Consider the following 12,576-nt stretch of genomic DNA (forward strand, 5'->3'; position numbering starts at 1 on the left):
CGAGCAGAAGAGTTTCAGCCAAACCTCAAATAAAAACTTTAAACATGATGGAAATATAGAATATCTGCTTGTTTTGAGTCAATATGGAGACGTCTGTCAGAACTGCAGTCCGAATTTATATTCACAATATTAATGAGGTAATAATACAAACTGTTTCCATCAGTAACTAAACCAGCTGTTGTCAGAGGACAATAAAATACATACATGTGTATGTATATGAACATATATGTATATATACACGTATATACACACACACATCCATCACATATAAACAGAGTACAACAGTATAAGATGAGTTTGTTTTTTCTGTCATGAAAATAAAGAGTTTGATTATTAAGTTTGTTTAAAATCAGCCATTGAAGAAAACTACAGATTGCTCCTTTAACTTGGGACTTGTAGGGATAGTTTTAGCTTGGACTTCCTGTTTCTTGACTGGGACAGGTCAGTCACACCTGGTTCCAGCCTTTTATTCTTCCTTCACAAGAATAAAAGCCTTTACCGCTCCTACATTTCCCATAATGCCCAATTTACTAAAGTGATGTGTTTTATCGTCACTGTGTCGTTTCTGAGCGTCCATGTTGCTCCCACATGTACACTGAACACTGAAGGATGACTTCACAAATCAGGAGATGGGACCATCCGTGCTGCACCTGAACACAGCATCAGCGCCCAGTCTGTTCTGAGGATGCTGCAGTGCATTGTCTCTAGTACTCCTGTATAAACTGCTGTGTTTCTTCTTCAGTGGTGGATTTCTGGTTTGGTTGTTTCTGGAGAAAAGTCCCCCAAACAAACTGTGATGTCATTCAAACCACAGAAGAAGAAACACCAGACTGCTGACTGATGAAGGTCAGATGTGTTTATAAAGTGTGTGCTGTAGATACAAACACTGTGAAGGACACGAGAAGTACACAAACTGTGTGCCTGTTCAGGCCTGTGTAAACCAACCAATCAGAGCAGAATGGGCCATTTAGGAGGTGGGCCTTAAAGAGATGGAGCAAAGAGTGTTCAGACAGGCTGAACAGAGGAGCTGCAGCTGCAGAGGAGAGACAAACCATGTGCAGTGTTTCCCACAGAATCAGACTGTAGTTCTGGTGGTGCTGTCCAGCTGCGGTGCCGTAGAGCGTGCGCACACAAAGACTTCTGCCAACTGAGTTGGCTAACCTCCAGATTAGCGCCGAGCTAACTTGGATGGGATAAAATGTAACTGGGCAGTTCTTCTAGACTCTCCAAATGTTACTGGACCGAAATGCCAAAATTCTGACAGCAAAACGAGTCATTTCAGGAGATTGTGAAGTTTTAATGACCATTTTACAGATGCAACTTTCACAGTGATGACGTCATCATGTGATGATGTCATCACATGGCTCAGCCAGACACAAACTGTCTTCAAGCCCTGGAGGTCTTTGAGGGGATTGATCTCGATGATGTCGGCCGTCTTCTCTGCGGAGGAAGTTACAGTCGAGCCAACTGGGTTAAATAGTCCTCCTCCTCTTCTTCGTTGGTTTTAGCAGCAGACTTTAAACAACACCACCGTCCGATGTATCGGAGTATCTGGCATCATGCGATTCACTGAAGGCTGCTGTCTTCAGTGAGAGAGAACGAGACGCAGCTCCTGAAATACAGAATCAATACGTGGTGGCCATGTTGATATTAATAAGATATTGAATATTGAAATAAATTAATGTGTGGGGAAACAATGAAGCATGTAAACATTTTATATCACCCAAAAATAAAAATACTGACAACGAGCAAAATATGAAAACCAAAACCAGGTCAGGAGAGTCTGAACAGGACAATTTTAACTAATTCAGAACATGTTCTAGGCTTCGTCTCCTCTTGACTTGAGTCTGAGGGTTCAGTCCAATTTGATCCAAAGAGCTCAGGTTCACGGGACACCTCTTAGCCAAGCAGCTCGACGAAGAGCCGATTTATTTAATCCAAGTGTGCCAGAGGATCAATGGTATCGTTCTACTTTGGGACAGAACCTGAACAGACCGACCTGCCGACTGAAAACTGAACAGAAATGTTGAATCCTCTCAGATGTTCAGTCTGGATCACAGCATCTGTTTCAGTCTACATGACGCTGCAGATCCTGGACCGTCCATCTGTGTCCTCCAGCCCCTTTTTGTCTCGAACCAGGACAGCCTGGTTCCCAAAGCTGCTGTACCAGGCTGACTGGCTCCGGTTCAGGTAGGTGGAAGGCGGAGCCACCTGCAGGTCCTGCTGCTGCTGTTGCCAGATCAGCAGGGATGTGTCGCGATACCGCAGCCTCGCAAAGGCCTCAGACATGGCCTTCTCTGCCAGAGGGAGGCGACCAGGTCCAGGATGACCAGGGAGACCAGGGGAACCATGGGGTCCAAGAGCCTCCTCTACAGCAGGTGGATCACAGTCCGACATGTCACTCCAGAAATATGACAAAGGTCCAGAAGCAGAGTGGCCCCAATCGCTGTGGACCACCTCAGATCCAGGTCCACCTCAGTCATGTCTGAACACCTGCAGACTCAACCTGGTCGTCTGGTGCACAAACAGAACCTGATGGAACAAAACCAGGTTAGTTTAAACTGGATCCAGACGTCATGTAGTGACAAACAGTCATTCTGTCTTCCTGATGTTCAGTTTATTATTGATGTCGCCATGACTCCCTTTCACCCGGTTAAACCCGGGTTAATCACATGCTGCTGTCTGAAGGGGTTCAGACACTCTGTGGCAAACTTCAGCTCCTGCTCCTCATCAGACCGCTCACCTCCTCCTCCTCCTCCTCCTCCTCCTCGTGTCCCTGTCGGTTTCTGTACTTGCACCTCATATTAAACTGATATTCTACCAGAGGAGCTAACGGCTGCTAGCCGCCTTCCGCTAACCGCTCACACTGCTGACCGTCGCTGTTTCCAGGGTTATGGCTAATCCTGCTGCTAGTTTAGCTCTGTTAGCTCCTGAGACGAATACGTAATCCGGATGACGTCAATACACCAACCTATTTAAGCGACAAAACATAACCAGTGACGTCACAACTTTCAGTTTATTTTCTATGACAGTTTAGCTGTCACCATCATCGTTAGCATGCCGCTGCTGTGGGAAAGCTAACGCTACTGCTGCATCCAATAGCAACGGTGTGTCTTCATGCCGCTCCGTGTAGGAACAAACTACACAGTGACAGTGTTCCGCTGGGGTCAGCGCTGCTGTCTTCTTGTATTTGATGGTGATTTATTTACTTCAGACTCATCACACAAGTACACAATAATCTGTCGTTGAAATATCCTTTCAATAAAGAAATGTAAAATGAATGAGAATTCATCGTGTTTGGGTCATTAATACCAACTTCCCCATTAATATCACTTCCCTGTAGTGACTGAACGAGCAACACCTCGCTGGATTTTTCAGGCGAACTGGACGTAACACACACACACACACACACACACACACACACACACACACACACACACACACACACACACACACACACACACACACACGCTTAGTGGCTAAAAACTGAGGAAAAGTGAATGGAGTTCTGCATGCACAGATGATTGGAGGCCGTGCAGTACATCCTGGTGGAGACGTGATGACGTTGTTTATGACGGGCGTGATGATGACGCTTATGTAAATTTTGGAAAACCTCCTCCTTTGATTCGCGGGAAAACTGAAAAATGGCGACGGTCGAAGTTTGAAGTTTAGCGCCACGAAAGCTGAGACAGAGAGAGAAGACACGGAGACACCGACTGTCTGTCTACCTGTGTGTGTGTCTGTTGCTGTAACACCTGTGTGTGTGTGTGTGTGCGTGCGTGCGTGCGTGTGTGTGTGTGTGGTTGGAGGACAGGTGGAGACGGACCGGATCGCAGAAGGTGAGTGAGCTGTGTTCTGTTTGAAGCCGCTGTGTGAGTCAGTGATGCGGGCGTGCGGACGGTCGCTGGTTCCGTTAACTGTCCGCTTCACTGCAGCTCAGCGGTAACGGCAGACTGTGTGAACACCGTTATTACAGCTCGGTTACCGGAGCCGTTACACCGCAGCGCCGTGCGTGTGTTGTTCGACAGGTTGTGCATCCAGCTAACTAATACACTAATTATCATTGACTTCTAATAATTGATCTGCTTACTTCCGGAGCTGGACGGTTAGTTAACTGTAGTGAGCTGGTTTGGGCTGAGGGTGGGGTTACCGGTAGTTAACGATGGTTAACGGTACTTGTTTCTCGGTTCTGATGGGAAGACGCACTGCGCATGCTCCGCGTTGACAAAATCCCCCTGACAGTTCAGGAATGAATCATAGCCACAACCTGTCTAACTGCCTACCCGCCTGTCTGTCTGCAGGATGACTGATGTCCTGTCTGTCCATCTAACATGTCGGTGTCTCTCTACAGAATGTTTGACCACCTGATTGAAGCCTTCTGTCTGGAGCCTCAGGTGTCTACAGGGGGTGGGGCATGTCGAGGGGGGCGTGGCTCGGATGAGAACGAGGGTGAGGAGTCCAGTCTGAGTGTGGGACAGTTTGTCCTCTGTCATTGGTCAGATGGCCTCTACTACCTGGGCAAGATCCAGAGGGTAACCCCCCCCCACACACACACACGCAGAAATAAATGGTTCTCTGATTGGTTTGTGTAACTCCTGTGTTATGATTGGTGGACAGGTGAGCCCACCTAGACAGAGCTGCTTTGTCACGTTTGAGGACAACTCCAAGTTCTGGGTCCTCTGGAAGGACATCCAACACGGTGAGAGACAGCCGGGGGGAGAGTGAGAAATGATCATGAATGTGTCTCACCATTGTTCTGTGTCTATCTGTCAACTCATTAAAATGTTTTGTCTCATCAGCCGGAGTGCCGGGGGAGGAGCCCCGCTGCTCTGTGTGTCGGGAGGCGGAGCCAAATTCTGATATCCAGTCAAACCAAAACAACCAGATCCTCATCTGTGGGAAATGTGGCATTGGTGGGTGAGACAGGCAGCTGGTTAACTGATGTGCACCATCATCTGGGGGGCGGGGGGAGGGGAGACACGGTTGCAATCAACAGACGGGGTGGCCAGAGTTGGTCGCTTTCGTCGGATGGACGCTCGTCACCCTCACCCGCTGTCGCTATTGTCGGACTGGGGGGGGGACGGTCACAATCATCGGACTGGGGGGCTTGCTCGTCACCCTCACCAGCTACAATCTCTGTTTCTCTCTCTCTCTCTCTGTCAGGTTTCCACCAGCAGTGTCATGTTCCTCCAGTAGAGGGCAGCATCGCTCTCAGTCCCTGGTTCTGTAGACGCTGTGTATTTGCTTTGGCTGTCAGGGTACACACACACACACACACACACACACCTACCTGCTTTCCTGCTGCTGCTTCACATTAAAAGACTTCCACACTAAGTCATGTGGAGGAATTTATTTTGAAGCAGCTACATGAATTGTATCTTAGTCAGACAGAGAGGGGGTACGGCTGGGCGGAAAATCGGTTTGTGGTTTAGGACCATTTTAAAAAATGAAAATCAATTTTCTCTTTATCTTGCCCCGCCGCCGCTCCTCATTGGCTCCCGTAGTTCATAGTTATGTTGTTGTTGTTTTAGTTTCTGACTTCCTGTCTGATCTGTGCTAAATTTGGCTGAATTTCTGCGTCGTGATGAAATGGCGGCCTATCGAGGGCGTGTCGGTCTGACAGTCTGATAACTGCACAGGCCCTTCACTCAGCTAAATACAGAGAAATGTCCCACAAAGCAACGTTACAGGACCAAACAACAGTAACGTAGTAAATGTAACTGTCTTTGGCAACTTATGAGGAAAACGATACTGCAGTTATACGTGGAGAAGTGGCGACTCCATGTGAAAAAGGACTATAGACTAGAGTGAGACCTATCAGCTCTGCTGTTGTGGCGGAGCGGAGCTGGACCAGACACTTATCTGGTGGAATCGAGGGGTGAGTCAATAAATGTTCCACTCACTTCCTGCCAATCTGTCTCTCTGTCCTCCCCACAGAAAGGGGGCGCTCTGAAGAAAGGTCCTATAGCCAAAGCTCTGTCAGCCATGAAGCAGGTGTTGCCGTATGAGCTGGACTCTCTGGACTGGGACTCTCAACACCGGACCAATCAGCAGCAGTGTTACTGTTACTGTGGAGGCCCCGGAGAGTAAGAGCATCCAATCACAGACACACACTGTGACTCTGTGACGTCACTGATCATCTGATCACGTGTGTGTGTGTGTGTGTGTGTGTGTGTGTGTGTGTGTGTGTGTGTGTGTGTGTATGTATGTGCGTGCGTGCGTGCGTGCATGTGTGTGTGTATGCGTGCACAGGTGGTACCTGAAGATGCTGCAGTGTTTCAGGTGTCAGCAGTGGTTCCATGAAGCCTGCACACAGTGCCTGCAGGAGTCCATGATGTTCGGGGACAGGTGAGACGGCACCTCCTCTGCTATACCTTGTGTCACCTGTTTACTGTCCTGTGACCTGACGGAGTGTTCTGGTCCTGTGGTCCTCCTTAGGTTCTACCTGTTCCTGTGTTCTGCCTGTAATAAAGGATCAGAGTACGTGCGGCGTCTGTCTCTCAGGTGGGTCGACCTGGTTCACCTGGTCCTCTACAACCTGTCAGTCAGCAGCAAGAAGAAATACTTTGAGCTGGACGAGATCCTCGCCTTCGTCTCAGAGAACTGGGAACCTCTGCAGCTGGGCAAGGTACCAGACTGGACTTGGACCAGAGTTCAGACTGAACTGTGTAGTTAGTCCACCTGGATGGACCCTGGGCATGATTTTAACCTGTTTGTCTGTCTGTCTGTTGTTTAGCTGTCTAACACTCCTCCATCAGAGAGAGGGCAGCACCTGCTGGATGCTCTGAATAAATACAAGAGCAAGTAAGAACCCATGCACACACAGTAGAAACTGATCAATGTGTTAGTATTGTATTTATTTGTGTGTGTGTGTGCAGGTTTCTGTGTGGGAAGGAGATCAAGAAGAGGAAGTGTATCTTCCGTCTGAGGACCAGAGTCCCCCCTAACCCCCCCTCTAAGCTTTTTCCTGAGCGTGCTCAGAACGACGGAGGGCGGGGCCGTAAGAAGGGCGTGGTCAGGAACAGGTAATCACACTTGTTTCATCACTGCAGTTTGATGTAATTCTGATCTGCATGAGTGTGGGGGAAGGAGGTCCAGGACGCCTCTGCTTCAGGTGCTCCTGCACGCCAGTTGTTGTGCTGTGATGAATCATTTCTCATCGTCTGAAGTGTGTGAATACTTTAGCAGAGACACAACAACATGGAGGTACTTTGCTGACAGTATTCCCACACTGAAGATGATCCTGGGCCCGGTATTCTGCTGCAGCTTGTTCTGAATCCATGCTGCGTCCAGGTGCCCCCAACTTTAGCCTTTTTTAAAAATTTATTTTTAATATATTTATTAATTTTTAGTTTTACAACAAGGACACATAAACAACACTTCAAACAAAGGGTCGCAAACTCGCACACACCACGGCTCAGTTACACACACACTGTTCTACACATGGAAGAAGAAATAAAAGTAATATGTAAATAAACAGTTTGCTCTCCTGATGACCTTTCAGGAAATCCTCTAACATAATGGCAGAGACACTTGGGTCCAAGTAATTCAAACAAGGTTCCCAAACTTTATTCATTTTTTTGATTTTGAGAGAATTATACATATAAAGTATTCCAGAGGCACTAAATCAAATGATCAAATTATGGATTATCTTTGTAATTTAGGGCCAAAGACAATAAATTAGAGTACCAGTTTCCGTTTTACATTGAAGACACGTTGGAGACAAAGTGAGATTAAGATTGTGTCCACAGTTCGGGGATACATGCATTATATGCAAAATCTTAAATTGTATTGACTTGGAATGATTACATACTGAGATTAATCCTGCATATATCGGTCCAATCATCTTCCCACTCAGTATCATCACTGTAACAGAAAGTTCCTTCTCCCATGTTTCTCTCAGCTCTTGTAAAGTTACAGGTTGAACAGCATCATAGCTCTGCAGAGGAGACTGATAGATATTCTCCCAGCTGTTCCAAACAAACAGGACAGGACAGACAGGACAGTAAGGACAGGACAGGACAGTTGGGACAGGACAGTTGGGACAGGACAGGACAGTAAGGACAGTAAGGACAGGACAGTAAGGACAGGACAGTTAGGACAGGACAGGACAGTTGGGACAGGACAGTTAGGACAGGACAGGACAGTTGGGACAGGACAGTAAGAACAGGACAGTTAGGACAGGACAGTAAGAACAGAACAGGACAGTTAGGACAGGACAGTAAGGACAGAACAGGACAGTTGGGACAGGACAGGACAGTTAGGACAGGACAGTTGGGACAGGACAGGACAGGACAGTTAGGACAGGACAGGACAGTTAGGACAGGACAGGACAGGACAGTAAGGACAGAACAGGACAGTTGGGACAGGACAGGACAGGACAGTTAGGACAGGACAGGACAGGACAGGACAGGACAGTTAGGACAGGCATCTGCTTATAACTGCAAGGTCTGTTTTATAATGGCCTCTAAGACCGCGGCAGCTTTGTCCAGGCTCCATCGCACTTGAGCCAGCATCTGTTAGCTCCCCTCTATCGCTGGGGGGGAAATGGGCTTGGCCTGTTTTCTAAAAGATTTGTTCAGACTGTCTGAAGTTTGCAAAAAAACAACTGTCCAGGCTTATGTTACGGTACAAAATTCTGTACTTTTACTGCACGGACATGAATGATTAAGACGTATACTGATAAATCCACCAGAGCTGGCTCTCAGCAATGCTCACACTGCGACGCCATCTTGCTCCCCATCTTAAGACTTTATGACATGATGACACATGTTGTTCAAGTCAATTAATCTACATAATTAAACAATGTAATGCCACAATTGATGATTCAAACTTGTCTGTCTGTCTGCAGTGTTTCAGCTGAGAGGAAGAAGAGGAAGTCCAAGTGGCTGCTAGAAGATGCCATCCCTAATGTAAGACCTGTCTTTAGTTTTAAACCATCTCCTGTGCCTGAGACTGAGCTGTCTAACTGTGTGTGTGTGTTTGTGTGTGTGTGTGTGTGTGTGTGTTTGTGTGTGCGTGTGTCTGTGTGTGTGTCTGTGTGTGCGTGCGCAGAACGAGCTGTCCTGCAGCTGGACGTCGAACCACCACATGGCCAACATCTTCGACTTCACCCTGGATGAACTGCAGAGCCTGAAAAGGTAAGTGAGATTGAATCACCATCAATCAATAAATCTCATTATCATGTTATGAATGACCGATTGTCTCTCAGCAGCTCTAGTCGGACTGTCAGTATTGATCAGGACTCCACTGACGCCTCCACATCAGGCTCTGCTACGACGAGCGCCTCCTATCACTTCAGGTAACCAGCAGTATCTGAGAGGTGTCCTAGTTAGGAAGCAAGGAAGTGGGAAGCTTCATAGTTAGGTAGTGAGTGAGGAAGCTTCTTTGGGAACAAGGTAGTGCGTGTCCTGTCTCTAGGGATATCTCGAGCCGATCTGCAGGATCGGGATCGTGGTTGATAGGGGCATTTACCACTGATCGGCAGTTTTGAATGTGGATGTATTTGTGGCAGAACGCAGACGTGTAACGTTACTGTGGACCAAATGTCTGCAGAGTGGAAATAACTTAGATTGGAAAATGAAAGCAGTCAGCGGCCACATGTAACATCTGCTGTATGACCGTTTCATGAGGGGGAACAAAAGAGCTGCATTAATACTTCACATCTGATGCAGCACATAAAAAACAAACACCGTAAGTAAAACAATGAGTTCTCTCCAGAGTACAGGCAAAAACACCAAAGCAGCAAACACTCGCGGATACTTTCAGAAGGAAAGAGAAACATCCTGGAGACAGCGACATGGCCACCAATATTACAGAGAAGGTCACTGAATGAATCTCTGGATAAGCAGCTCTTCTCCGTGGTAGACGATCAGGGTTTTCTTCGACACCTGGAGTTTTTGAATCCTCGGTGTGTCCTACCGTCTCTGCATCACATCACACTGACTCCACTCAGTTGCAAAGCTGGTATGTGCACCAGTTCGGTGGCTCTCATACAGCAGAGCATGTAAAACAGACAGTCGACGAGATGCTGAACGTGTGAAATAGACAAGCAACGCGTCCACGTCATTTTACGTGACAACATGAGGAATATGTAAAAGCAGTGGATGATATGGAGGCACCGAGCGTGGCTGCGTCTCACACGCTGCAGCTGCTGGAACGAGGGTCTGCTGTCACACTGCAGCGTCACACACTCACCTGCTGACAGGAGGAAGGTGGAGGCCAGTGTTGGAACAGCATCTGTAGAATAAGGAAGAGTCGTATGAAAGCATTTACTTTGTTTCAACAACATACATAAAAACCTATTAAGAACATCTTGGATGCAGGTTCTTTGTTTGTTAATGCAGCTGTATTATCCAGGACAATATGAGTTAAGGCTGAGTATCAGAGCGGGACTCGGTATCTGCAGATACTGAGTATTAAAGGACTCGGATCGGGATGAGGCTAAAACAAACCGGGACAGCCCTATCTCTGACCTTTGACCTCTGTGCTCTGTGTCCTCAGGAGGAGGGTAGGCAGCAGGAAGAGGAAGTTGCCTAGCAACAGCTATAGCCAGTGGGCCAATCGCAGTGAAGCAGGGGAGGAGCTTGGAGGAGAAGAGCCTTCTGGGATGCTGGAGGACCAGGATGCTCCCAACCACACCCACCTGACCACAGACCCCTCCCACCTCCTATCAGACCCCTCCCAGATGGGCTCTGACTCCTCCCACCTCCACTCCTCCATCTCCTCGTATTTTGGCGTGGCGGGCAGACTGACCAATGGGGAGAGGTACCAGGTGTTGGCTCGGCGGGTCACTCCTCAGGGGACGGTCCAGTACCTGCTTGAGTGGGAGGGGACAACACCTTATTAGGATGTAACACCTGTGATGCTTTGATTCCTTTTATTCCTCCACTCTGATCAGCTGACTGTAATGTGGCTTCTGATTGGTCAAGACCACTGACAGCTCAGAGGTGTTACCTGAGTGACCACCTGATGTGTTTCATGTCAGTTTTAATGTTCATGTTTTTAAAAATGTTATCGACAGAAAGGGTTTTTCCTATTTGACATTTTATCACAAACAAGAATCTCAAAACAACAAGAGTGACTCACAGTGACAGACAACCGTCAAGTGAGGCCAGGTGAGTTTGGAGGAATCGGGTATCAAAGCTCATCATGAGCCAGTGTACAGTGAGAAAGAACGAAACTTTAAATACAGCCAAAGACCGAAAACACACACACACACACACACACACACACCTGTATAGTGTTATATAAATGTTAGTATTCTGGTCTGTGTGTCATCAGACTGACAGTAGGTGGAGTCTGTGTTTCTTCTTCTCTGTCATGTTAAACAGGCAGAGGCTCCTGTAGTTCCCTGTAGCTCCGCCCAGCTGTCAAACAGCTCGCTGCCTTATTAACACTGCTCTACCTGTGAGTGACATCATCATCCAGTCATCAGTCCCTTATGAGAGAGCACTTAGAACAAACTCTGCTTTGATCTCTGATGGTTTGTCAGTCTGAGGTCATTACAGGTGTTTTCTACACCTGCAGTGACATCAGAGAGTGGGTGTGGCCTGAAGAGTTGGAGCAGCAGCTGTTTCCTTCCTGAATAATAACTGAATGTTTTAATGTGAACACATGTTTTAGATCTGAGACTCATGTATTCCCCCTTCAGCAGCACACAGCAGAGAGCTGGTCTGAGGGCTGGCAGGGGGCCAGTCTGTCCTCCACAGTCCTCCACAGTCCTTCTGAAGTTTATCTGAAGTCAATATGAGGCCACACAAACAGTTGTCAGTGTTTCTGTCTATGTGAGCTGCAGCAGAGGGACAGAACCCCTCCAGCTTATCAGGCCTCTAACCAAACTCTGTGCATATTTCAGGGCATTTGAGAAAAATAGAACATGTCTGAGTGTTGAGTCACATCCTGTTTGGAAAGTTTTACGTCTTTTCTACAACGTCACAAAACATTTCAACATTTAAAGTGTTAATAAATATTAAATAAATAAAACCCCTCGGATTATCAGCAGGAAGTGACCTCTGACCTCTGACTGCAGTGAGCTGCAGCTGGACACTGACAGTAAACTTTATGAGCAGAGTGATGAAGAGGAGCAGGATGAATCGTCATCATCACCTCTGTAGAGTTTAACATGCGGCCACAAACGCAAACTTCAACTCAGAGTTCCGTGTTCCCTTGTTTACCTTTAAAGTATTCGTCCTCTGTGTTGTTGCACTAACGTAACATTCGGTATCTATGCAATCATCAGCCTCACTCGCAAACTGACCACCAATCAGACACATTGAGCCGTGATCAGATGTTCCACAGTCATGATGACTTATTCAGAGGTTAGCTCAAAGCTAACACAGCTCATTGGTTTGAATGATAAACTCTAACAGTGCTAACAGTCTCTGAGACGTTAAATGGTCACTCTGTCACTTTAAACCTGCAGCGCCTCCTCGCTGCCATGGTAACCACGCTCCCCTCCCATTGGCCTGTTGACGGTTGTTTTGATCATGTGACTGTTTGTATGTTCTGTTCAGCTGACCAATAAAAACAAAAGTGTTGTTGGACCTTTGACCCTTGGCTTTTATTTGTGTGTGT

At 47.2% G+C, this 12,576-nt stretch overlaps 2 protein-coding genes across 6 annotated transcripts; one reads left to right on the plus strand and one right to left on the minus strand.

Moving 5' to 3' along the window:
* Positions 1 to 103: 103 nt before the first annotated feature.
* LOC119019225 (putative uncharacterized protein BRD3OS) lies at positions 104 to 4,400 on the minus strand. 4 transcript variants are annotated; one of them, XR_005074961.1, is made up of 2 exons: positions 2,000 to 2,736; positions 104 to 1,612 (listed from the first exon to the last, which is right to left on the minus strand). XR_005074961.1 is itself a non-coding variant. In XM_037097622.1 (2 exons), the coding sequence occupies exon 2, from the start codon at positions 2,395 to 2,397 to the stop codon at positions 2,074 to 2,076; it is 324 nt and encodes a 107-aa protein (XP_036953517.1). In that variant the 5' UTR covers positions 2,398 to 2,532; positions 4,284 to 4,400; the 3' UTR covers positions 104 to 2,073. The 4 variants fall into 4 exon arrangements, 3 of the variants coding, with proteins under 3 accessions (XP_036953517.1, XP_036953518.1, XP_036953516.1); XM_037097622.1 differs by adding an exon at positions 4,284 to 4,400 and having other exon boundaries at positions 104 to 2,532; XM_037097623.1 differs by adding an exon at positions 4,091 to 4,107 and having other exon boundaries at positions 104 to 2,532.
* On the plus strand, positions 3,530 to 12,552 carry phf19 (PHD finger protein 19). Of its 2 annotated transcripts, none has more exons than XM_037097618.1 (14): positions 3,530 to 3,839; positions 4,352 to 4,532; positions 4,618 to 4,699; positions 4,800 to 4,913; positions 5,164 to 5,258; positions 5,938 to 6,086; positions 6,253 to 6,348; positions 6,439 to 6,628; positions 6,737 to 6,804; positions 6,879 to 7,025; positions 8,852 to 8,912; positions 9,055 to 9,140; positions 9,215 to 9,301; positions 10,504 to 12,552. In XM_037097618.1, the coding sequence occupies exons 2-14, from the start codon at positions 4,353 to 4,355 to the stop codon at positions 10,847 to 10,849; spliced, it is 1,701 nt and encodes a 566-aa protein (XP_036953513.1). In that variant the 5' UTR covers positions 3,530 to 3,839; position 4,352; the 3' UTR covers positions 10,850 to 12,552. The 2 variants fall into 2 exon arrangements, with proteins under 2 accessions (XP_036953513.1, XP_036953512.1); XM_037097617.1 differs by having other exon boundaries at positions 3,533 to 3,839; positions 9,212 to 9,301.
* Positions 12,553 to 12,576: the final 24 nt, after the last annotated feature.

This window comes from Acanthopagrus latus, chromosome 5, assembly GCF_904848185.1.
Source record: "Acanthopagrus latus isolate v.2019 chromosome 5, fAcaLat1.1, whole genome shotgun sequence".
NCBI classification, from domain to species: Eukaryota; Metazoa; Chordata; class Actinopteri; order Spariformes; family Sparidae; genus Acanthopagrus; species Acanthopagrus latus.